Genomic DNA, 27,537 nt, shown 5'->3' with positions numbered 1-27,537 from the left:
GCCACATAGGCCAACAGTTACAATTACTTGTGACGTACAGCCGGATTGCATGGATATTTAGTTACCGGTAATGAAATTTAACTTTTGGACTGAAAACTAGCCAAGCAAGTTTTATTAGAACATGCATGTGTATTTCTGTTAATACAAAATGTAGCTACTGTACATGTAATCTACAAACGAATGTTGATTTGCCGGTAGAATAGAATATTACTATTAGGCTTAGACAAACATCTAATGTGACATGCGTGATGAATTTCTGCGTCCGCAAGTGTCCTCTTCGCAATAATTCACCGACAATACTACAAAAACGTCTTACCGGTGTTTGATATAATATGAAAAGGCAAAGCCTTAAAAGAGCGAAGCTTTTGTTGATCTCTGATATCTACTGATTTAGAATGAGATAATTTTGATACTTCTTTCAGAATGAGGCAAGATAAAATTTATTTAAAGTCGGCTAGTCGAAGGATAACAATAAAACCTTAACTATAATGAGATTAAGACCGACATAACAATAGGGGAGATCGGTGCAAATTCGGCCCATTTTTATTTAAGTCCGTTCTGGGAAGTATGGTAGCACGTCCGTTTTTGAACATTATTTAATTTTCCCTGTCGGATGATCGGATGGCCGAAGGAGCCCGCAATGGGATAAGTTCGGACATGCATTCGGGTAAGTTCGACCCCATTGGAATCAGCTTAATTATGACGTTATAAAGCCTGCAACGTCAGATTTTATCGCCAATTTTACGACTTTTTATGTGTTACATGGACGAGGTGTGGAGTAATTATACAGATAAGAAAATATAGCACCAGATGAGGAGTAAGTATACAGATATTAAACTATAGGACCAGATGTGGGTTAAGTACACAGATAAAAAATTATATGACCAGGAGAGGAGTAAGTATTCAGATAAAAAAAAACTAAAAGACCAGGTGTGGAGTAAGTATACGGATATAAAACTAAAGGACCATTTGTGGAGTAAGTATAAATATATGAATCTATAGGACCAGGTGTGGAGTAAGTACACTGTATACATATATAAAACTATGTGACCAGGTGTGGAGTAAGTATGCTGTTTACATATATAAAACTATGTGACCAGGTGTGCAGTAAGTACACTGTATACATATATAAAACTATGTGACCAGGTGTGGAGTAAGTATACTGTTTACATATATAAAACTATGTGACCAGGTGTGGAGTAAGAACACTGTATACATATATAAAACTATGTGACCAGGTGTGGAGTAAATATACTGTATACATATATAAAACTATGTGACCAGGTGTGGCGTAAGTACACTGTATACATATATAAAACTATAGGATCGGGTGTGGAGTAAGTATACATATATATCACCATAGGACCAGGTGTGGAGTAAGTACACAAATATATCACCATAGGACCAGGTGTGGCGTAAGTACACTGTATACATAAATCAAACTATAGGACCAGGTGTGGAGTAAGTATACTGTATACATATATAAAACTATAGGACCAGGTGTGGAGTAAGTACACAAATATATCACCATAGGACCAGGTGTGGAGTAAGTATACAAATATATCACCATAGGACCAGGTGTGGAGTAAGTATACGGATATTAAACTATAGGACCAGGTGTGGAGTAAGTACACTGTATACATATATAAAACTATAGTACCAGGTGTGGAGTATGTACACTGTATACATAAAACAATCTATAGGACCAGGTATGGAGTAAGTTTACAAATATAAAACTATAGGACTAGGTGTGGAGTAAGTACATTGTATACATAAATCAGACTATAGGACCAGGTATGGAGTAAGTATACAGATATAAAACTATAGGACCGACCAGGTGTGGAGTCAGTACACTGTATACATAAATCAGACTATAGGACCAGGTGCGGAGTAAGTACACTGCATACATAGATAAAACTATAGGACTAGGTGTGGAGTAAGTCCACTGTATCCATATCTAAAACTATGTGACCAGGTGTGGCGTAAGTACACTGTATGCATATATAAAACTATGGGACCAGGTGTGGAGTACGTATACAAATATATCGCCATAGGACCAGGTGCGGAGTAAGTTATATAGATATACAAACTATAGGACCAGATGTGGAGTAAGTATACAGATATATCACCATAGGACCAGGAGTGGAGTAAGTATACATAAATCAATCTATCCAGGTGTGGAGTAATTACACAAATATATCACCAGAGGACCAGGTGTGGAATAAGTACACTGTATATATATATAAAACTATGTGCCCAGGTGTGGAGTAAATATACCGTATACATATATAAATCTATAGGACCAGGTATGGAGTAAGTATACAGATATATCACCATAGGCCCAGGGGTGGAGTAAATATACCGTATACATATATAAATCTATAGGACCAGGTATGGAGTAAGTTTACAAATATAAAACTGTAGGACCAGGTGTGGCGTAAGTACACTGTATGCATAAATCAAACTATAAGACCAGGTGTGGAGTCAGTACACTGTATACATAAATCGATCTATAGGACCAGGTATGGAGAAAGTACACTGCATACATAAATAAAACTATAGGACTAGGTGTGGAGTAAGTATACATATATATCACCATAGGAGTAGGTGAGGAGTAAGTGCACTGTATACATATAGAAAACTATAGGACCAGGTATGGAGTAAGTACACTTTATACATATATATCACATGGACGAGGTGTGGAGTAATTACACAAATATATCACCAAAGGACCAGGTGTGGAATAAGTACACTGTATATATATATAAAACTATGGGACCAGGTGTGGAGTAAGTACACTGTATACATAAATCAATCTATAGGACCAGGTGTGGAGTAAGTATACAAATATATCACCATAGGACCAGGTGTGGCGTAAGTATACAAATATAAAACTATAGGACCAGGTGTGGAGTAAGTATACAAACACAAAACTATAGGACCAGGTGTGGAGTAAGTATACAAATATAAAACTATAGGACCAGGTGTGTAGTAAGTATACACATATAATACCATGTGACCAGGCATACGGATATAAAACTATAGGACCAAGTGTGGGGTATGTACACAGATATAAAACTATGGGACCAGGTGTGTAGTAAGTATACAGGTATAAAACCATAGCGTCAGATGTGGAGTAAGTATACAAATATAAAACTATGTGACCAGGTGTGGGGTAAATATACAAATATAAAACTATAGAACCATTCGAGCAGTAAGTATACAAATATATCACCATAGGACCAGGTGTGGAGTAAGTATACCGATATAAATCTATAGGACAAGGTGCGGAGTAAGTTATATAGATATACAAACTATAGGACCTGGTATGGGGTAAGTATACAGGAATACAACTTTAGGACCAGGTGTGGGGTAAGTATACAGATATAAAACTATAGGACCAGGAGAGAAATGAATATTCAAATTTAAAACTACGTGATCAGGTGTGGGGTAAATATATAGATATAAATCTATAGTACCAGATATGGAGTAAGTATACAGATATATTATTAAATCTATAGTACCTGGTGTGGGGTAAGTATACAGATATACAAACTATAGGACAAGATGTGGAGTAAGTTATATAGATATAAATCTATAGGACCAGGCGAGGAGTAAGTATACAAATATAAAACTATAGGACCAGGTGTGGGGTAAGTATACAGGTATAAAACTATGTGACCGGGTGAGGAGTAAGTATACACATATAATACTATGTGACCGGGTGTTGAATAAGTACACACATACAAAACTATAGGACCAGTATTCCGAATTATTCTGACGTTTTATCGACTTTTTTCATATCGGTTTGTCGTCGATTAACGTCAGAACTCCGGCCCTCTATAATATGCGGGAAATATGCGGCCAGCGCCCGGAGCGCACTTCCAACTGATATTTTAGAAACAAATCGTCACTTTCACACATAAAGAATAGATCTTTCGATCCATGTGCGACGTGTGTGCGAAAGTGACGATTTGTTTCTAAACTATCAGTTGGAAGTGCGCTCCGGGCGCGGGTCGCACATTTCCCGCATATTATAGAGGGCCGGAGTTCTGACGTTAATCGACGAAAGACCGATATGTTTCATAATCGATAACACGTCAGAATAATTCGGACTATAGGACCAGGTGTGTAGGAAGTATACACATATAATACTATGTGACCAGGTGGGGAGTGAGTATACAAATATAAAACTACGTGACCAGGTGTGGGGTAAGTATACAAATATAAAACTACGTGACCAAATGTGGGGTAAGTAAACAGAAATAAAACTATAAGACCAGGAGAGGAGTGAGTATACAAATATAAAACTACGTGACCAGGTGTGGGGTAAGTATACAAATATAAAACTACGTGACCAAATGTGGGGTAAGTAAACAGAAATAAAACTATAAGACCAGGAGAGGAGTGAGTATACAAATATAAAACTACGTGACCAGGTGTGGGGTAAGTATACAAATATAAAACTACGTGACCAAATGTGGGGTAAGTAAACAGAAATAAAACTATAAGACCAGGAGAGGAGTGAGTATACAAATATAAAACTACGTGACCAGGTGTGGGGTAAGTATACAAATATAAAACTACGTGACCAAATGTGGGGTAAGTAAACAGAAATAAAACTATAAGACCAGGAGAGGAGTGAGTATACAAATATAAAACTACGTGACCAGGTGTGGGGTAAGTATACAAATATAAAACTACGTGACCAAATGTGGGGTAAGTAAACAGAAATAAAACTATAAGACCAGGAGAGGAGTGAGTATACAAATATAAAACTACGTGACCAGGTGTGGGGTAATTATACAAATATAAAACTACGTGACCAAATGTGGGGTAAGTATACAGAAATAAAACTATAGGACCAGGAGAGGAGTGATTATACAAATATAAAACTATAGGACCATGTGTGAAGTAAGTATACAAATATAAATCTATAGGACCAGATGTCGAGTAAGTATGCAAATATAAAACTATATGACCAGGTGTGGGGTAAATATACAAATATAGAACTACAATGTGTGTGACCAGATGTGAAGTAAGTATACAAATATAAAACTATATGACCAGGAGAGGAGTGAGTATACAAAATAAAAATATGTGACCAGGTGTGGGGTAAGTTTACAGATATAAAACTATAGGACCATGTGTGGAGTAAGTATACAGATATAAAACTATCGGACCATTTGTAGAGTAAGTATACAGATAAAAACTATCCTACCATTTGTGGGCTTATTATATAGATATAAAACTATAGGACCAGGTATGGAGTAAGTTATATAGATATAAAACTATAGGACCAGGTGTGGAGTAAGTTATATAGATATAAAACTATAGGACCAGGTATGGAGTAAGTATACAGATATAAAACTATAGGACCATGTGTGGAGTAAGTATACAGATATAAAACTATAGGACCAGGTGCGGAGTAAGTATATAGATATACAAACTATAAGACTAGGTTAAAAGTACAATCTGAGGGATTTAATAATATTTTGAAACCGTATTTTTTTTGTATCAAAATCAGCAATACATCGTGTTGTAACTATATATAATGAGTTCTTAATTCCGGCGCATTAATCGGCAAGAAGATATATTTTTGAAGTAGAGACTAGATACTCCTCGAGCAATTACGGAATAAGCTTGAACTGTTTCTACAAAGACTGTTCAAGGCGTCTCACAAATGTTCAAGTTATAACTGGTACAATATAACGACACTTAAAAGAACAAGAGTGTTCAATTTGTATTAAAATGTTCAAATGAGACTAAACAGGAAAAGACAGTTAAAGGCGTCACATACCATTTTAAATCACTGCATCAATTACATTTTGTCAGGCATGTAAGTCTGCTAATCACTTATTTTCTTACTCTCAAAATTGTTACACAATAAAAGAAGGAGTTGATAAACAGTAAAGATCCTTCCTTATGATAAAGTATAGCGTGCTTCTATACAGTGTAGCACACTGCACACTACCGGTGTTATAAAGCCTCTCGGCTACAGAGACGGAAACAGGTACTACCCATACCACTTGACATAGTATACTCATATGCTGTATCATTTAATTGTACAAAAAATGTCGATGATGCTTGTGTACATTGTGATTCTCCATCCTGCAGGTGTCTGTTTACGGACAGAAATATCTCGGGTTCAGATGATGGTCAACAGGTAAACATTATTGATCAATGTGTAAAAACCACTCAGAATGAAGGAAGATATATTCATTGTCAACAACATACACAGGGAGATGCACACTGAAAGCTGTTTTTGTGCAAATTACTTATTTTAAATTTTTCGCGTTCGGAGAGGTATATTTATGTTGTAGTCCCCACGGCGCAGCAAGCGGATTTTTAGACTGCCTGTACGTGACGTCATCCTCTGTTCATGCTTGGTATTTGCACTCACCTGTTTACATTACAATCTAATTCACATTTGAATTAATTTGCATTCACTCACATCGGCTTACATACCGTTACTTACGGAATGCATAATGCTCATATTTACACGTGCTAGCATTAATTCAATTGTTTTGATACATTATAGTGACGTCACAGAGCACGCGCGGTTATGATTGATGACGGGGAAAGGTGTAGGGTCTGACAGGCGTTCGGGGAAGGCCAGTGCTGAAGTGTCGGTGGTAGTGACCGCATTGGGAGTATACAGACGACAAATACCTATACAACTCATACCTGTAGACTACTGGAGGAAATAATGACCGGTCGTAACACTACACACTGACAGTCGGGATCGGGAGCCAGGCACATACAACAAATACTAGTTAGAGTGGTGTCGCAGGACTAAAACGGAATAACTCTACCGTGATGTCGTCTACAGACGATACAGAGAAACAAGTGTCTCCGGCAATGCCGAAAACGGCGGTTCCGGAAATAAGAATAGAACATGAGAAGTCAGAAACAAACCTGGAATCGGACCCAAATAAATTCCAAGTGTCGCATGTAAAGGAACGGAAAATATCTGGGAAAGAACCAAGTTTGACGGGAATTTCGGAGGACGGTTCTGTACCAGAGGAAACTGGGAGGATAAGAAAAGTATCCATAATGGTGGGTCCAGAGGGCGAGCCAATTCGGCACTACATCCCTGCCCGCAAGATATCCTCTTCGGAACACCACTTTCTTACCCCTTACGGCCGGGCCGCCGCACCCGGCCGGAAGTCATCTATGGACGCCTTCTTCGTACAGCAGCATCAGCGCATGTCGGTGGTGTCTGTTATGAGTTCGAACCAGGACACATTTGAAGCACTTCCGCACGTTGACCATTACCGGGACCTATTCTCTGTATTCCCTAACGACGACGTGCGTCAAAGACCCACCTTAGACGAACTCAGGGACGAGGAGGTACGTGTTTTCTCGTTGTGGTATCCTTTGAAAATCTCCAGAAAACGCCACTTTTATGTTTTATTTTATCCCCACCTCCCTAAAATTACATTTGTAATCCGTTACAGGACAATTTTGACAAAGCGTTACGTTTATTTCGTATAGTAATGATATTCAGACTTAATTATCGTCAAAATGAATGGTCGTCAGGGGGAATAACTGGTTTTCCTCAAAAAAATAATAATAAAGAAAGAAAAAGAAACATAAAATTATTAATACAAAAATTGTTACGTAAAATGATTAACATTTACACGTAGAATAGTTATCAATTGTGACTTAGGGGGGTCAGGAGACAGATGACTTTGTCGGCAGGGAGCAACGGTAATAAAGGAATAAACGTAAGATTTAAGAAGAAGTTTACATTCTTTGTTATCTCCTGTCAAACAGTTGACCACTTACTGCGAAAACTTATTAGTGACAGTGACTTACGATTGACGTCAGGGTCACTTTTGAAGGACAACTGACCAGGTTGACACTATACTATCGTCACCCTCCCCTCGGGTGCCAGGGCGATCTGACCACTTGTTATGGTATCAAGGGTTAACGGATGATGTTGTTAACTCGAGCCTTGTTCTTTTAGCAACCCTGGGGTGATCCAACGTCAACACATTAACCATGCATGTCGTTCAAAATGTGTATTCAGGGCCACATGTAACCTCCCTATTTAATGTACAGTGTGTAAGGAAGAGCGCGGGTGTTTCAGGGCCACGTGTACCTCCCTTTTTAATGTACAGTGTGTAAGGGAGAGCGCGGGTGGTTCAGGGCCACATGTACCTCCCTATTTAATGTACAGTGTATAAGGGAGAGCACGGGTGTTTTAGGGCCACATGTACCTCCCTTTTTAATGTACAGTGTATAAGGGAGAGCGCGGGTGTTTCAGGGCCACATGTACCTCCCTATTTAATGTACAGAGTATAAGGGAGAGCGCGGGTGTTTCAGGGCCACATGTAACCTCCCTATTTAATGTACAGTGTGTAAGGGAGAGCGCGGGTGTTTCAGGGCCACATGTTCCTCCCTATTTAATGTACAGTGTATAAGGGAGAGCACGGGTGTTTTAGGGCCACATGTACCTCCCTATTTAATGTACAGTGTATAAGGGAGAGCGCGGGTGTTTCAGGGCCACATGTAACCTCCCTATTTAATGTATAGTGTGTAAGGGAGAGCGCGGGTGTTTCAGGGCCACATGTACCTCCCTATTTAATGTATAGTGTCTAAGGGAGAGAGCGAGTGTTTCAGGGCCACATGTACCTCCCTATTTAATGTACAGTGTGTAAGGGAGAGCACGAGTGGTTCAGGGCCATATGTACCTCCCTAGCCTTCGTAGTTATGACTGCCAAATGGGGAAAAAATACCACAGACAATATTAAAGAATGAAATGCAGGTATTTCGATGTAATATCGTATTAAAACAAATCTTAAATATTTGAATGATACTGTGATACTTTTGGTAGAAACACAATCTATAGCAAACATGCTACTGTAACATGGTGTTTGTACAATATATATTGTGTTGTTTTGCTATGTAACATGTAGAGCGTATATAGTATTTGTATCACCTTTCATTATATTACTCTCTCTGAGACGCCCCAAGACATGAGTTTTATTTTGATTATTTGATTTCCTACAGCTAAACACATTCAGAGTTCGTCAGTCACCCTATGTTTACCTTATACACGTCGTGCGCGTATTATTACTGGCAGTAAACGAATTTTTTTCAAATGTATTTTTTATCAAATTTAGTTGATTGTCAGAGATGACTCGGCTTGAACAAGCAAATGAGGTTTGATTTGTAAAATACTGTTGAAAACATGTATCAATCAAGTAATCGTCAAAACGTCGGTCCACGAGACACGTAGAATGGGATGTAGTACAGAATACAGGTTGTTTACAAACGGTTGTTTTATATTACATACAATGCACGAAAACGATAACAGCGCCAATGCAATTTGTGTCAGACAAATAGAAAAAAATGAATATTTTCGTTATACAGTGTGAATTATAAATTAATATGGTAATATATACAGATAGGTCGCAATCCATGTACAGCAGTGAGATAATTCTGACGCATAATGCATGAATTAGGCCTGGTATAGGCGCTCTCTGGCATTTATTTGGTTAATAATCAACAAATTAAACACATATATTTTATGTAGGAATTTTATGTTATATAAATGTTTAATATAAGTAACCTGGGATTAAATGTCACACAACTATTTATTCACAATGTAGATATGTGAGAATGAGTTCCAACCATTATGTTTTGCACATTTCTTTGTGATACATCAGGCGTAAGCCTTTGGTGATGGTGATTGGAATTCACCTGTATTCAAAAAACGTAAAACAAAAAAGGAGCCTTTATCAATGTCAGAAAAAAACCTTATCGATATTTCAAAGTGCTGTTTGTTTTTATAAATAATCCTGTGTTTTTGGATTAGGTAAATATTTAGCAAGATTCAAAATCATGATCGGTATTCGGAGACATGTGGTACAGCTATACCAAGTACAATGAGTACACTTACCAGCTTTGTACAGCTGACGCAGTCTCTAAAATGTAAATAAAAATGTTGAGTTCAAACATACGAATTTATTCAGTATCGTACAAGCACAATTATGCAATTTGCCTAGTTGGATGGAATAATCGCCATGGTTGGTGAGAAATGTCAGCGTAAGAGAGAAATCAACAGCAGACATGACAGGTTTACGACATAAATATGTATTCAGCAGTCTGGGAGAACTAAACAATGCTAAATTAGAGTTATAAATAGCTCTCAACACCTACGGGCCTTCCTGGGCCATGCATCATCCCAGGGGTTCTTTAGCTACACGCAATATAGGAAACGCAAAGTCACTGTAATACATTGTGTACGAGTGCTGAAAGTGCCTCAGGGTAGATGTTTGGTTTACGTAAGTTTGCTTACCGTATTTCAATTGAATTAACGGTAACGAGAACAAACGTATGGACAAACCTAGACGTATGCTGCATTCCCGGATCTTTACTGTTCTGCAGACTAAACATTTGGGATTTAGAGATATCCGTTCCGCTGCAAAAACCCGAAATAATTAGCATTTGGATACTTTTTTTTCGAGCTTGACTATAGCTTTAATAAATCATTTCTGAAAAGAAAACGATACCCCGCGGAAGTTTCATGACGAAATGTTTTAATACTAAATAAAAAAGAAATGAATCTTAGGTCATTATTCTATAGCATTGACCAGTCGCATTACCTACAGTGTTATCCGAAACGAAATTAAGGGGAGATAATTACTGTACGTACATTGTATTTATATGAAAACCTACAGTGGAATTATCTAGTGTTTTGTCTGCGGTTGGACAAGGCTCCTTAAACCCCGAAACCAATTACGTCGAGTCATATCCCTTGATTTACATCGCTGTTTCCATTTTTTACGTAAGTATCTAAAAGAAAAAGAAAAATGTCTTCTTTTACTCGTAAGAAACCAACAGAGAAACTAGACATTTGACACTTATGATGAAATCACGTAACGCTAGACGACGTCCCTATGCATCAGCCTTTCAATATGAAATACCGCGTTTATCCTTCATAGCCGACAAGCCCACGGACACCTAATACCCCATCGATCAAGGACGGACTATTCGCTGATGAACTGAAGGACGTGGAGGACGGCCCCAAACCCTCCCCCAGACCATCGGTGACGTCTGGGGCACTCAAGTTTGGCTGGATACAAGGTGTACTGGTACGTATTAGTTACAGCGCTGTCAGAAGTTCGACAGGGTGCTCACATGTTACTACATGTATGTGGATATCATATTTTCTGAGTAGAAATGATATTTAACATTAACATCATATAACTTGATTTCGAACTGTATGTTTGACGTTTTGGTTGCTATGTTTACTATTGATAAAAGTGAATGCTTAAAATGCTACATGAAAAATAATAATACTACAATCATGGCGATTGAATAATGTTCTATGGCTAGAAATCCTGTGCAGAAATAAAAACCATTGCAAAGAAAATGAATAGTATCCTCCCCTATGAAGTACCCTCATGTTCGTGTAGTCAAAAGCATGAGGAGGTTGTAAAATATGCGTTGTTTGGAAAGTTTTGAAAGTTTTATTATTATAGATGCCCTAGCATGCTCATGTTAACATGTAACCATAGGTGCGATGTCTACTGAATATTTTTGGTGTGATGCTGTTCCTGAGGCTGACGTGGGTGACGGGCCAAGCGGGGATAGGACTAGCCTCGATCGTGGTCCTCCTGTCCGCCTTCGTCACAATCATCACCACAACCTCCATGTCCGCTATATGTACCAACGGTGAGGTAAAGGGAGGTAAGACTGTTTAGGGATTCAGGGTCTTTCGGCAAATGTTGGAAAGAATGTTTAGGTCACCAACGATCAAAAACACAGTAAGCAAGCATTATTTTAATAATTATTTTCCATATTACTGCATCGTTTGAAATCAGGTCCCGATAATCATATTTACTCTCCAGCGTATTACGCAGTTTGAAGAATTTGTGGTAGAAATCCCTGAGTTATTACGTATTTAATCAAAAGAATTCATAATTAGGGCCCCGTATCTCCGTATCGGAGATACAGGTGCCCTATAGTAATTACTCTGTCTGTCCGTCCGTCCGCCCGTCCACACATTTTGTTCCTGGCTGATAACTTAAGTATTTATTGACCGATTTACATGAAACTTGGTCAAGATGTTCAGTTTACACAAATATACACTGAGATAAATAGTCAAGTTCAAAGGTCATGATCATTATGTTCAAAGGTCAATGTCATTATGACATTTTGAAGCAAAGTTGGTCGGAATTAAACAAGGTGTCATTTGAGCAAAGATCAAGGTCCCTGGTTCAAAGGTCAAGGTCAAATTGTGTATCTTTTCACTGATGAACATTTTTTTGACATTATGAAGCAAAATTGGTTAGAATTTAACAAGGAGTCAACTGACTTATGGTCAAGGTCACTGGCTCAATGTCAAGGTCAAATATGGTATCTTTTTACTGATTAACATTTTTTTTTATGTAATTAAAAAAAGTTGTTCAGAACTTAACACGGAGTCAACTGACCAAGGGCTCAGGGTATGAGGTCCAAAGAATTAAGGTCAAGGTCAAGTTTTGTATTTTTCACTGATGAACATTTTGTTATGATATTATGAAGCAAAGTTGGTTGGAATTAAAGAATAAGTCAACAGACCAAAGATCAGGGTCACTGGATTAAAGGTCAAGGTCATTTGGATCCAAAGGTCAAAGACATAGTGAATCTCTGTCTTTAATCCTGGCTCTTGATGGTGCAGGTAGCTAACAAATGAGTATTGCACTGGTATTTATATTTCTGTTAGCCCATCAAATATGGAGGTGGACGGAAACAAGACTCGCATCATAGTACATGTAAAATGTATATTTTGCTTAATTGCGATTCTGTTTGAAGTTCAAATGTCGAACGTCAAGCTCAGCTATATGGGCAGATTGCTTCTTGATAATTATTGGGGATATATTGCCACAAGACGGGGCCCTCACTGGCCTGTCAGTGTTCTAGTTTATGTGCCAAACATTATTACTTAGAAAAGTCATTGATGGACTTGTTTTCATGAAGCTACACATGAAGCAGATACGAGATAGAATAAGAAAACGTTCTTAAAAAGAGTGGACATGTATCGATCGAATAGCTCGAGCTGAATAGCTTCAGATGTAGAAAAGGAAGGTAAGGTCAAGGGAGGTAAATACAATACAAACCTTTCTATAGGATCACATGTCAAGCTGCAACGGCAAGGGAAGACGAGCAATATTAGCTTAAACTCGCTCATATAACATCACTAAGCTGGGGAATGCCTATCATTTCATTTCTAAGTGTATTTATTGTTATTGATATGAAAGCTTCTATTGCACAACACAAATAATTTGATATTTGTACTTGTTATTTCAAAATCAAATTTGCCGACACAGGTGGGGCGTACTACATGATATCGAGGAGCCTGGGTCCAGAGTTTGGTGGATCTATTGGAATTGTCTTTTCTCTTGCCAATGCCATCGCGGCGGCCATGTACATCGTGGGATTTGCAGAGACTGTTCAGTCACTCATGATGGTAGGGTTTACGTCACTGGCTTACAAACACATCACCAAAACTCTATACAATGATGGTATGACACGTCATCTCCGTATAAACTGACCACAAAAAACGTTTTCCCATTATAACATATCACACTTTCGTCATAAAACATCATATATTAGAAACGGAATTGTTTGCACACACGACAGAGATTACAGTAACATTGTTTGGAGTAATTGGTTATTAAATAAAATATCCCTCTCGTTGTGTTGCTATAGGAGTTTGACACGACCATTACGGGGGACCGGATGCATGACGTCAGGATTATTGGTTGTGCCACGTCAGTTCTTTTGGTGGGGATAGTGATCATTGGCATGGAGTGGGAGGCCAAAGTAGGTATTCCGTGCTAATGTTTCTTTGTTTAAATAAGAAGAGAAAAAGTGGATTTGTAAACAATTTATGAAAGAAAACCATGTTCGTGCTTTTTTCTAATTAATCTACATATCAAAAATTTAAAGTCTTCCTTCTGGTAATGACATACAAAAAGTGATATCACATGCGGACTGATCTCTTTTGGCTTTTAAAATTTCTCTCAAACTCTCTGGTAATTTGACAATTTTAAAAGCTACACAATCTTATTTTCAACATTATAGAAATGTTGTTGAACCTTTTTCCTATCTGTTGTTTTAGAATGATGCTTAAATCTAGTGTTCTATAAAGTGTCACTATGTTTCAATTTACCCGCTGATGCAAAACTCTATATGTTAATAAGATTAACGTAAGTTATGAAATAACGAGCGATTTAGACATGAATCATACTGTTACTGTTTGTTAATATTTCCCGCACTATTACAGGCACAGATGGGTCTGCTGGTAATTCTGACGATCGCAATAATCAACTTCGTCGTGGGAACATTCATCCCCCCGACAGAGGAGAAACAGTTGAAAGGATTCGTGGGATACAATGGTAAAGTGTCTATGCCGGACATATAATTAAACATGCAATTCATGCATTCTACGCTCACGCCCATGTTTGGTGAGAAACGTATATACGTTTGTACCTACTGTTACCCGCTGCTTGTTTTAAGGGACAACCAATTTGGAAATCCCCTTGCAGAATTGGAGTTTTGCTGAGTTTAGAAACTCAAAAGCAACCAAAATAAATATTCTACGCCCACTGCATTATTTGACGCCTTCATATGTCTCTCTTCCTTCCAATAACCTTTTGGCTTTCTAGCGCATTGTTCACAATACTTTACTTTTGACCTTGATGTTGACGTTGATCCAAGTCGGGGAAGGCTGTGCGTCCTGTCCCCAACATACCGTTTTAGCACAACGCATACATTACATCCATGGAGGCATGTGCTTAAAGGAACTTAGTGGTTAAAAGCACGCTAAACCCAACAAAACAATGCCAAACTGCCGCTGCTTAATAGTCATAATGGAATTGTCAGAAATCCACAATAGAGATAGATATGACTTGTTAGGTAGGAATATTCAGGTAAATGCCAGTCACTATATAGTTAACAGCTCAATCATTTAAACATAAAAATGTTTTTACAAAATATCAAACAGAGAACTTATAATTTGTTAAGTATTACCCGTTGAGATCCCTCGTACGTGAATGGCGACAGTATACTTTTCTTTATTTGTAATCTATAGCTGATGTGTTTTCGGAAAACTTCGGTCCAGCCTTCCGTGACGGCAATAGTTTCTTCACAGTTTTTTCCATCTTCTTTCCTGCTGCTACTGGAATATTGGCAGGCGCTAACATATCTGGTGACCTGAAGGTAGGTTCTTTTCGTCTCAGTACATATGAAAACTTCGTCACACAAAATAGAAGGCCAATTTTCATAACGGTCTCAAGTACAAAGCATACGTTTCTAATCTATTGAAGTGAGATCACATGAATGTATATTGCAGTAAAAGTCGCTTTCTTTATTGCTTGCAGAATCCACAGAAAGCTATACCGAAGGGTACGTTTCTTGCCATTTTCTTGACCACCTTAGTATACTTGGCGATGCTGTGGATCGCCGGGTCATGTATAATGCGGGATGCCGTCGGGCCAGTTGCCATGGAAATGATAGCTAACGTCACAAACAACGTCACCGTCATCCCCAGCCCAGTTACTGTACCCTCCACCGAAGTCGTCCGACATTGTGACATGTTCAACAAAACGTGCGAGTACGGACTGATGAATGACAACGGGGTAAAGTTGTTTGTTACAGACATCAGTATAGTTAATATTAAAAACATTTATTAAGTTATTTATCTATTTTATACATTGTTTAACTGAAGCCTCTCCAATACGTTTAAGTGTAATCGAGTAACATTCAAACGTATCGGAGAGGCTTCAGTCTACATGAAAGTAACGGCATTCGATATTATAGCATGGCTCCCAACTAAGGGATTTCAGTTTCTGTCAAATAACAGTTGATCGCAGTATTGTTCGTTTTATTTTTACTTTTATTTTTAAACGTTTTTGTTTTAAGAAGAAGGTAAATATTTGCCAACTCACAAATTACTTTTCAGCTTTTGTTATTTTGTGAATAATACATCTTGCATATTTTATTAGTTGCAACTAATTACTTCCAAATTCTGATGAATGAATCAAATGTTAATAGATCTCACGGTATCCTCGTCATTTAAGGATAAAACATCTGTCAAATGTCTACGTGTTTACAATTGCTTTTTTTCAGAAGGTCGTGAGGCATAAAACATGATCTGATACAAATTTAGGAATAGATCATATCGAACTTTTCTTGACTAACACTGTGAAATCGACATCGCTTACAGTTCTGTGGTCCTTTGTTTTTGTACAGGCTGTTGGTGTAGCCTCCGCGTTCAGGCCTCTCATCCTCGCTGGTATATTTTCTGCAACCCTTTCCTCTGCTTTAGCCAGTTTGGTCGGGGCTCCTAAAGTGTTTCAGGTAAGTTAATTTACTATATGATAAGTGATTGGTCTGAAACAAATATATGCATCCTTTGAATTATCATTCACAATTATAGCCGATAAACTGATCAAACCTTTCATACTGTATTTGTTTCTTAGGCTCTCGGAAAGGACAAATTGTTTCCATTCATTGAATTCTTTGCCAAAGGTTACGGTCGCAGTAGTGAGCCAAGACGTGGTTATCTCCTCGCCTTTTTCATCTGTGTGGCAATGACATGTATCGGTAAGTAGCTGAACAAACATTCAATATACATATTTGTTTTAACCCCTGAATGTCCTTAACTTATAGAATTATTCTCCTGTATCACGTATAGTGATGTCTACTGACGTTATATTTGTCTTGTTACAGGGGCCCTGGATCTGATCGCGCCCATAATATCGAACTTTTTTCTGATGGCATACGCTTTGATTAACTATTCTTGCTTCGATGCCTCCATTGCTGGCTCGCCTGGTAAGCTAGTGTTACTTTTTTTAATTTATTAATAAAGTTCTCTGCGACAAACATGATTATTCTTTCTACACCAAAAAAATACAAAAATATATCTTTTGATTTCCCTCAAAATTGCTTTGTTTCACCACATATTAACTACGTCTATCGATCTGGCCTTGCGTCTTGTCATATCCTGGCAGTGAGCCGACCGTTCACTGTATACTTTAAAAGTTCGAAAGCTTTGCTTGCGTATTACGTATTCATTTTAGTAAATCATAAAACTCATGATTATATGTATTTTTGATAGGGTTCCGACCGGCATTTAGGTTTTACAACAAGTGGACAAGTCTTTTAGGAGCTCTGATCTGTCTTGCCGTGATGTTCCTTATCAACTGGTGGTCAGCATTAATCACATTCGTCTTTGTGTGTTCCCTTTACATGTATGTCAAGATCAAGAAACCAGGTACGAGTAATGCGTAACTTGTATGTGTCAATGTATTGTATACCCAATAAAAAGTGTAAAATTCAATGAAATGATGAATTCTACGCTTGGTAGCACACCGTGTATGGAGGTTGGTTTAACAGATGAAGCATTTCAGTAAAATCAAATACTACTGACTCATGATATTATAAAGTGAAATGTAGTATTCTTTAGATGGTTACATGAAAACTCGCACCATTGTATAACATGCATTTAGTATGACACAGAAGTGTGTTAGGTACTTTGTTAACAGACAATATTAGATGGTTTAGGGTCAGGTAGAATATGTGTGATGTGGGACACTATTGATAGTTTCATATCCATTAGAACGAATGTTGTCTTGAAACGTGTGCCGATGTGAAATTTAGCAAATGATATATACATGTACATAAATGCGGACTTTACGTTATGTTGATATTGACACTGCGTGTACCACTACATCATCCTTGATGTAAGGTTAAGTTAGTAGCATAACATTTTTTTACTAAATATTTTAATAAATGCTTTTACCGTTATCTTTGTGTTTCAGATGTAAACTGGGGATCCTCGACACAGGCTCACGTGTACAGAGAGGCGCTCAAGTCCAGCATGAAACTCATCAAAATGGACGAGCATGTAAAAAACTTCAGGTAGATTCGGCGATACATTTGATTGGGTCATTTTTAGGATTCATACCTTACCATTTCTTTTTAATTCAAAAATTACGTCGGATATGGAAAGGGATTGAACTGCGGGAAGGGAGACAACGTTTACTGATTTATTTCTCTAGAATTGTTAAATTTCCATATGGGCGGTGTTCCTAATTTTCTACAAAAATTGTGTTCCATATGTATTTCTCTTTGATTTTCTTCGTATTTCGGGAATAGAAAAGCAATATATATGACAATTAAACATATCGTGCGTAAACAATTATAAACATCAGAATTATCCTGTGAACACATTGAGTGGCGATTACAGCCATTTCACAGAGCTGAAGGCAATACGTAGATACGTATTCTGCACCACACACATATGTAGAACAGTTACTTTCCCGTTACATCAAACTTTATTTTTGTTATAGGCCGCAGGTGTTGGTACTCTCGGGATACCCTCGTAACCGACCCCAACTGATCGACTTCGTGGCCTGTCTCACCAAGAGGCAGAGTCTGCTCATGTGTGGTCACATATTCAGGGTAGGCACCACAATTATTATAATTCTTTAATAGCTAGTTACTGCATTAATTTCTATCGTTATTCTGAATTGTCTCTTTTAATAAATGTATTCAAATCAATTGTTTTCTATTTTCCTGAATATGTAAATTAAACAATGTGGATTTTTATTTATGTGGCAGGGAGAGTTGTCCGACCATGTAAAGAACCTAAGGTCGAACGCGGCCTACAAGTGGTTTGAGAGACGCAGTATTAAGGCTTTCTACAATAGTGTGGTAACTCCGACACTAAGGATAGGCGCGCAGGTGTTAATGCAGGTAGGGCCGCTCGTAGTTGTAGTGACTATACTAACTAAAATAAGAAGTATGAAAGGACGAAATCAAATACTTTAACTGTTTGAAATTATAATTTTAGAGTCCAAGGGTTGTCATTTTTAGACATTTGACATTGCTTTTGTATTATTTTCTTTTTCAGGCCGTTGGTATAGGGAAACTTCGACCCAACACCATTATCATGGGTTACAAATCTGACTGGCAGAAGGCAGACGGGTACGAGGTGGACGATTACTACAACATCATACAGTGAGGGCTTTATCATCATACTTAACCCACAGTTTGCAATTCAATTTGCATGCATACTTGTTTTATATTATCTCTCAACAATCGATTTACATTTGGTTTAGAAATCAATTACTTGCTATGGATGTGGATGTGGATATATAAGGACTTTTAATACCGATCGACTTTCATAACCAAGTTTGTTTCTTTTTACTGTCACAAAAGAAAATCTATGTTTGTATAAAGCTTAAACGTATTTTCAATTATTGTTCGTTTTGGTACGTCTGCGGTTTTGTTTGGTAAGAAAGAAGTTACGTTAACGGTTTGTATCTACTTCCCATGGACATGTATAGTCACTGATATGGAATACGTGACGCAGAGAAATAAGTGGTATGTGTACAGTATGTATAATAGTCATACATGGTATCTAAAATCATTTGAAAATATGAGACTTAATTCCAGGGATGCGTTTGATCTGAACTACGGTGTAGGGATATTGCGCGTGCCCGAAGGACTGGACTTGAACAAGGTTCCGGACGATTGTGTCGGACTGGACGATGATATTGAGTCTGATCACGAGCAGGACACTGAGCAAGGTATTCGTCACTTACCCGAAACACAATTATGTTATGTATGTCTATTTATGAAATCGATTAACATGCTAATGGTAGTAGTGTACAGAAGCGTACGGTGACCATGGTACAGTAGTAGCGTACGGTGGCCATGGTACAGGAGTAGCGTACGGTGGCCATGGTACGTCATCAGCGTACGGTCGCCTTGATACAGTAGTAGCGTACGGTGGCCATGGTACGGCATCAGCGTACGGCGGCCATGGTACAGTAGTAGCTTATGGTGGCCATGGTACAGTATTAGCGTACGGTGGCCATGGTACGGCATTAGCGTACGGTGGCCATGGTACAGTATTAGCGTACGGTGGCCATGGTACGGCATCAGCGTACGGTGGCCATGGTACAGTAGTAGCGCACGGTGGCCATGGTACAGTAGTAGCGTACGGTGACCATGGTACGGTAGTAGCGTACGGTGGCCATGGTACGGCATCAGCGTACGGTGGCCATGGGACAGTAGTAGCGTACGGGGGCCATGGTACGTCATCAGCGTACGGTGGCCCTGGTACAGTAGTAGCGTACGGTGGCCATGGTACGTCATCAGCGTACGGTGGCCTTGGTACAGTAGTAGCGCACGGTGGCCATGGTACAGTAGTAGCGTACGGTGGACATGGTACGGTATTAGTATACGGTGGCCATGGTACGGCATTAGTGTACGGTGGCCATGGTACAGTAGTAGCGTACGGTGGCTATGGTACGGTAGTAGCGTACGGTGGCCATGGTACGGTAGTAGCGTACGGTGGCCTTGGTACAGTAGTAGCGTACGGTGGCTATGGTACGGTAGTAGCGTACGGTGGCCCTGGTACAGTAGTAGCGTACGGTGGCCATGGTACGGCAGCAGCGTACGGTGGCCTTGGTACAGTAGTAGCGTACGGTGGCTATGGTACGGTATTAGCGTACGGTGGCCATGGAACAGTATTAGCGTACGGTGGCCATGGTACGGCATCAGCGTACGGTGGCCATGGGACAGTAGTAGCGTACGGTGGCCATGGTACGGCATCAGCGTACGGTGGCCATGGTACAGTAGTAGCTTATGGTGGCCATGGTACGGTATTAGTGTACGGTGGCCATGGTACAGTAGTAGCGTATGGTGGCCATGGTACGGTATTAGTATACGGTGGCCATGGTACGGTATTAGTGTACGGTGGCCATGGTACGGTATTAGCGTACGGTGGCCATGGTACAGTATTAGCGTACGGTGGCCATGGTACGGTATTAGTGTACGGTGGCCATGGTACGGTATTAGTATACGGTGGCCATGGTACAGTAGTAGCGTACGGTGGTCATGGTACAGTAGTAGCGTACGGTGGCCATGGTACAGTAGTAGCGTACATTGGCCATGGGTGAGAATTTTGTATAATGAATAACCCATGTAATATTACATGTATCAAAATTTAATAAAAACAATCAGCACTAAAATTGGCATATGCATGATAAAGTGGACTATGTGGGCTTCATATTGAGAAGAAAAAAAAATTGGTTTGAGACTACCTTTTTTGGTCATTTGCAAATCTGTGTCTACACAACAAAAGCTAGCTTTTCATGTAGTCTATTTTTGTATTCAGTGCATATGTAAATATTGTGAAAAATCCAGTTGAACGACCTATGCTAAAACATGAGTATTTCCTTTACCGGGTAGGTGATATTCAATTTAAGACAGGTTTTAAGAAAAAAAAAATACTGGAGAAATCACTTCTTGAAAAAAATCTTCTAAAAAAAAAAGTATTCAAAATGTAGTTTATAAATATATATATATATATGTAGGTGTGTTGTGCAGGATGAATCCGCTATCCTTGTTTATCCGAGACATGCCCTGTATTTTAGGATCAAGCCATTTCTACTGTACTCTGTTACCTAATATTAAAGGTGTTACACAAAACAGACCGAGGGCACTCCGAAGTGATATTTTAATGGTTTTGAAAGTATTTTCATGTCATCTTGTCATTCCTGTTAGTTGTCCGTTTTCTTCTTCTCTAATGGATGAGTGAATGAACAGTACGAAATATGGAAAAAGTAGAATATTTGGTATTTACACTATATCGATCAAATTACTTTAGAAATTCAAACAAATATACGCGTAACTTAAACAAGCACGAAAAACTGTCCTTATTTTCAATTACAGATATTCACTTGGAGGTAGATTCACAAAAATCCCCTACCATATCAACAGGACATAGTGACATTCCCGGAGAAAACACCGAAAACGAAAGTTCTTACAAATTTTTAAATAGCAAGCCAAAAGTCACTCCACCTAAGAACCACGTGGTACTACAGAGACTTAACACTGTAGAGGAAGGGGCGGAGGAAAACAATGCCTATGTACGGGACCAAGGGACACACTTGGGAGAAGAGGAGGAGAGGGATGAGGCACGCCCCACACACACCACTCTCCTATCTACACTGTCCTGTGATTCCAACGCAGAAAGGTTCAGAGAGAAGCAGTACGGCACCATAGATGTATGGTGGCTTTACGACGACGGAGGTTAGTGCAATTACCTTCATAACTATACGGCAAAACTGCAAGTCATTCATATAATTTCTATTACTTAAAACAAGTATTATCTGGTGTAAAACATTGTAAGATAGATATACTGTTGGTACGTTTACCATTTACATTTGATAAAGAAATATTAGGCTAAATAAAACTATAAATTACACTGTATGAAAACCTTATAGTAACATAACTTATAAATAAATGTTTAAAATGGAATGAAGGTGACCTTAGAAAAAAACATGCTTCATCTTATTACAAAGAGTTGAACATCTTTAAATATGAAGGCATTGTCCTCAACTGAAACGCTCAATTTCCTCAAATTAAGAACAGATGAGTTGTAATTCTAATTAAGAACAGATGAGTTGTAATTCTAATTAAGAACAGATTAGTGTTGTAATTCTAATGAAGAACAGATGAGTTGTAATTCTAATTAAGAACAGATGAGTTGTAATTCTAATTAAGAACAGATGAGTTGTAATTCTAATCAAGACGTAGTATTTACAAGCAATTACGAAATATTCTGCATTTCGATAATAAATGAATTGTTTACTACAATTCATGACTAAATCTTGTCAGGAGAATGTTCAGTGACGATATCGAGCGTAATTGTATCGTTGATGTAGATGCATTAGATCGTGCTGTAAAATGTAACTCGGATGAAAGGCATGAGAGTTTTGATGACCATCAAGCACGTACCAAATTGTTATATTTACTATCTTTACCGTAACTACTCATATATTCTTACAGGCCTGACATTGCTGATACCTTACATCCTTTCTACGCGGAGAAAGTGGAAAGACTGCAAACTGAGAGTATTCTGTGCTGGCACGAAGCATTCCAATCCAAACGAAGACCAAATGAGGTAAAGTAAATAAACATTATATCCCCTTTGACACATCAATATTGCACCAGTGTAAAACGTTTGCTGATATTTACCACATTTGTTTTCCTACTTTGAATATTCGCTTCGATAATTATTTATAAATCAATTATTTTTATTGTGTGTGAAATATGCATGCTTCAAATATGGTACAAATATTTTTTAACAACATTATAGATGTTTTTTGCTGCATGTATACATATGTATATACGTTAATCTATATCAGTAAAAAAAGTATATATGTGATAAACGTGCTTTTTATTAGAATGGCTTCCCTGCTGGCAAAGTTCCGGATAGAGTACTCCCAACTGACAGTAATACCGGACCTGTGGAAGAAGCCGTCTCTCAACATGTATGTACCTGTACTGTCGGGTATACAATACATCATAATAAAAATATTTACCTCGAAATATAAAAATAGTTCGCAAATCCAAATCCAAACAATCATCCATCAGATACGATAACTCTTAGCATAACCTATGCAGTGGAAAGTTTTCAATGCATTTTACTAAAACTTCAATATTTTCTTTCAGGTACAAAGAATTTGAAAGTACAATTCGTAAATGGCGGTTACGTGGTGGAGAGTACCCAGATGAGTTTCCGTGGAAAATAAGTGAAAGTGATATGGTTTCAAACAAGGCAAAGGTATATTTTTTATGTTGTATATTGAAAAAGAAAGAAAATAGTAATTCCTCTATTATAATGAATTAACTAAAATATGAAAATCATCGCTTTTCTTTCCTTGAACTCGTTATCAAATTTTGTAAAGGATATTTCAAATGTTTTTTTTCGGGTGGGGAATTTGAAAGTACAATTCGTAAATGGCGGTTACGTGGTGGAGAGTACCCAGATGAGTTTCCGTGGAAAATAAGTGAAAGTGATATGGTTTCAAACAAGGCAAAGGTATATTTTTTATGTTGTATATTGAAAAAGAAAGAAAATAGTAATTCCTCTATTATAATGAATTAACTAAAATATGAAAATCATCGCTTTTCTTTCCTTGAACTCGTTATCAAATTTTGTAAAGGATATTTCAAATGTTTTTTTTCGGGTAGGCAAGTGAATTTTTTCTGACAATATGTAACCATACTATGTCACCTTTTGTTTTTAGATATACCGGAACATCCGTTTGCGAGAACAGCTACTCATTCATTCAACAGAGGCGTCGCTAATCGTAATGTAAGTATCATCGACTGCTGTTTTACCCGAAAGTAAAATTAGGTGTGGCAATACAAAATTACCAGCTGTTTGATAAAGTGTACGCAATATCTGTCTTAAATGCACTTGTCCTTTTTAGGTTTTTGTATTTGGGTTAGCTCTATCGTAGTAATCATTATCTCATCGATATGCAATATCTTTGTGTGATATGAAGGTCGATGTTTATGATTATATTCATTAGTGTGCATTGTCATTACCGTGGTTCATAATTTGAGGACGTGGCATTTCTTGAATTTTTATTATATCACTTGACGGTTTCGTCGATGACGCAGATGTACCTTACACTTCCAGAATATATGGTCTTGTTCTCTAAACACTTTTGCAAAGGTATCTTTTAGATATTTCCTTTGTTTAAATTTGCCTTTGTTTTATCGATATGAAGAGTGAATAACGATCTATTCTTTTGTGGTTAATCATCTTATGGTAACATGGTCATTATTTCAAATACATTTCAACCCTATTTAATTTTTGTTTGACTTCAGGACTTTGCCTGTGCCGAGGAAGGCTTACTGTCCGGCAGGACTCTATATGGGTTGGCTGGAAACACTTACACGTGATATGCCACCCATGTTGTTACTTCGCGGAAACCAACAAAGCGTGCTGACGTACTACTCGTGAATGTGTTTAGGGTTAGTAACAGAACCTGTGGTTAACAGGTTAGTGCAAACGCATCCTGTTGTGAAGTTTGTGACAACACATCCTGCTGAGAAGTGAAAGGATAGACGTAACCCTCCAATATATGTCGACAGTTCACCAATTGCTATGTTGATGAATGAGGATAATGCAATATGGCATATTTTTTTGACTGTGTCATCGTTTGTAAACTTTCAGTCCTGACGTATTAATCATAGGTATTTAAGGGAATCTGATATCCCTGTGTCGTAGCATATCAACATTATTAATCATATGGTATCCATGACGACACAACGGTTTAATGTACTCAGGCTTTTGTGTTGAAATATGCACTATATTGACCTTGGGACGCGGACGTTTGTATCTTTCTTGAGTTTTGTTGTACAGAGCTTAAACTAATAACATGCAACGAGTTACATCGATAATCGATCAGAGAGTCTAGACAATCCAAAATAGCCAATGGGATGCATTCCAGATGAAATAGACCATAACTGGAGATCACTCTTTTTGTCACACATGTTTGAAGTAATTTGCTTAGCACAGCAATTGTTGCGAAACACATTTATATGAAGAATGCTTATTTTAGACGACAACGTCTATAGTCGGAGTGACCTGTTCAGATAAGGCGAATAGTGTATACGTACGTTGTTCTGCACTGTTTACATAGTATAAATGTTCCGTCTGAACCACTGTTAGGTTTATAGTCGGTCGTTGACACAAAAGTGACATTTATTACGTGCTGATATTTGTCTATGCATATATTATTTTATGATTTACTAAAACACATCTGAACAGTGTAAAATAAATAATGTGGTATAGTGTTTGCCCCTCGAAAACTACTAAATGTTGTTTCATTGAAGAAAAAAATATATTAACAAATGAACATGCTGAAACCACTGATTACCTCGATGGTCTTTGGGTAGCTGTACCAACTGTTGTGTTGTTCGTGTACGAAAGACTGATAAAATGTATTCTTTGTGACTGCTATTCCGATCTGTGTACTGACGCATGAAACGATATGTTGTTTGAGTGAGCTTTAATAATACAACACGCTCAGGACAGTTCTATCGGCTGGTTCTATGGACATGATATTGAAGGCCTTTTCTTAACTTGAAGACTTACATAATTTATGAAAACAATATACATGTACATTTTTATATGTTTGCTTTTTATACGTATATATATATATATATATATCCAGCTTTATGTAGAACATTTTTGCAATTAGTCAAAATGCCGTACTCCCCTTCCCCGTTACAAGCATACAAAGTGACCACCCTCTTGGTTAATACATCGAAAGAAACAGGTTATAGCAAACGGCCTTACACATATACGTAACAGTGTATGAACACACACACACACAAAAACGGAAAAAAAGAAAATTAGATAATAGAGATTCTAAAAGATGTATATGATGAGGAAATGTGTAATTAGGGTACGATCTTTTCACAAACCCGATACATTTAGTACATGATTAACTTTTTTTATTATCATTAGGTTAATGATTGGTTCTCGTCAATTTTACCTTTTTAATTTTAAACATATTGTCATGCATTTCCTGCTGCCATAACTAAAAATGGCAGAAAATGAAAAAGAAAATACGACGAGTAAAGCGAAAATACCAATATGTAAGTTACGCACCTTAGTAACATGGTCAGTTGTGATGTTCTATGGACGTTTATAATGCAAAGGTGACGTAAACATGTTTCGTTCAAAAGTCGTTTCTTTGACAATTTAACGTGTCAAAAATTTACATTATCTTTAAGACGGCGTTACGCTTAATGCCAAAGACTTAAAGGTCACTAGCGCTCAGGGTTCAAGTGACACTGCATCCGCAAACAAGTCATAGTATAATGAGTTTAGCGTCCTATTAACAGATGAGGTATTATAAGGACGTGCCTCCACGTGCATTGTTTGATGCGATATTTTAGTGTTGTCTGAAGCCGGCTCAAGAGTGCTACCTAACTGCAATACCATGCCAACAGCACTAAGCTGAGGACTCCGCCCGCTTGCATTATATTTACAATATATGGCTAATTTTCAAGGTATATCAAACTTGAGCTCAAATACTTCAAGACCGATTTTTCACTTATTCAGTAGGTATGATAAAGAGATAGACCTGACAGTGTACGGTGTAAAAGGGAGAAACACGCAAGGGCCAAAATTTCATCGACCGACGGCTATTAAGTCTCCTTTGTGACAGTTTCAGGAGGAAGGGGGATTACTCGTATATTTGTATCATCAAGAATTCCAGATTCAAGAATTGTCACTGGCTTATCTCCCTTGAATAACATTCGTATCATTACTTTAAAGAGTACATCTAGTGTTTGTTAGTATTAAGGTGTATTAACACAATAAGAAAAACCGGTAGATATACCCAAAAAACAACTTATGGAGATTAGTTTCTTAATAAAAAAAATATCGTGGATTTTGATTTGCTGAATCGACCTTTTCTCACCTGTCTCAAAAAGGTAAATAGCGAAATACTTGACACCCACGTGACATTGTGACGTCACCGGAGAACTTTTGTCGAAGGCAAAAATATGGCTGACTGTAGTTTCTCAGATCCATGAGTAAGCAAACGCGATAGCATTAGCATATCTGATATTCAAAATATGACGACAAGCCAAAACCTTCTGATCCCGGAATATCCCCGATATATTTGAGCCCAGGTTGTTCTTGATCAG

The 27,537-nt window shown here is 37.9% G+C and overlaps 1 protein-coding gene across 1 annotated transcript; it reads left to right on the top strand.

Annotated features, from left to right (window-relative positions):
* Positions 1–27,278, top strand: LOC110462393 (solute carrier family 12 member 3-like). Its single transcript, XM_021516374.1, has 24 exons — positions 1–67; positions 6,542–7,353; positions 10,956–11,105; positions 11,532–11,703; positions 13,326–13,465; positions 13,708–13,821; positions 14,285–14,396; positions 15,092–15,219; positions 15,381–15,638; positions 16,252–16,359; positions 16,482–16,605; positions 16,732–16,833; positions 17,120–17,275; positions 17,823–17,922; positions 18,354–18,465; positions 18,625–18,759; positions 18,917–19,023; positions 19,462–19,595; positions 21,748–22,107; positions 22,867–22,981; positions 23,265–23,351; positions 23,533–23,644; positions 24,111–24,178; positions 24,700–27,278. The coding sequence occupies exons 2-24, from the start codon at positions 6,820–6,822 to the stop codon at positions 24,833–24,835; spliced, it is 3,564 nt and encodes a 1,187-aa protein (XP_021372049.1). The 5' UTR covers positions 1–67; positions 6,542–6,819; the 3' UTR covers positions 24,836–27,278.
* Positions 27,279–27,537: the final 259 nt, after the last annotated feature.

Source organism: Mizuhopecten yessoensis, unplaced genomic scaffold (genome assembly GCF_002113885.1).
Source record: "Mizuhopecten yessoensis strain PY_sf001 unplaced genomic scaffold, ASM211388v2 scaffold207, whole genome shotgun sequence".
NCBI lineage: Eukaryota > Metazoa > Mollusca > Bivalvia > Pectinida > Pectinidae > Mizuhopecten > Mizuhopecten yessoensis.
This window is presented reverse-complemented; position numbering and strand designations above follow the sequence as displayed.

What these genes read in the sequence shown, in the direction of transcription:
- LOC110462393 (XM_021516374.1), top strand. Translation starts at nt 6,820, where the DNA reads ATGTCGTCTACAGACGATACAGAGAAACAAGTGTCTCCGGCAATGCCG. An exon ending in GTGGCTTTACGACGACGGAG is followed by an intron (nt 22,108 to 22,866) that starts GTTAGTGCAATT and finishes ATATTCTTACAG; the next exon opens with GCCTGACATTGCTGATACCT. An exon ending in CCAAACGAAGACCAAATGAG is followed by an intron (nt 22,982 to 23,264) that starts GTAAAGTAAATA and finishes GCTTTTTATTAG; the next exon opens with AATGGCTTCCCTGCTGGCAA.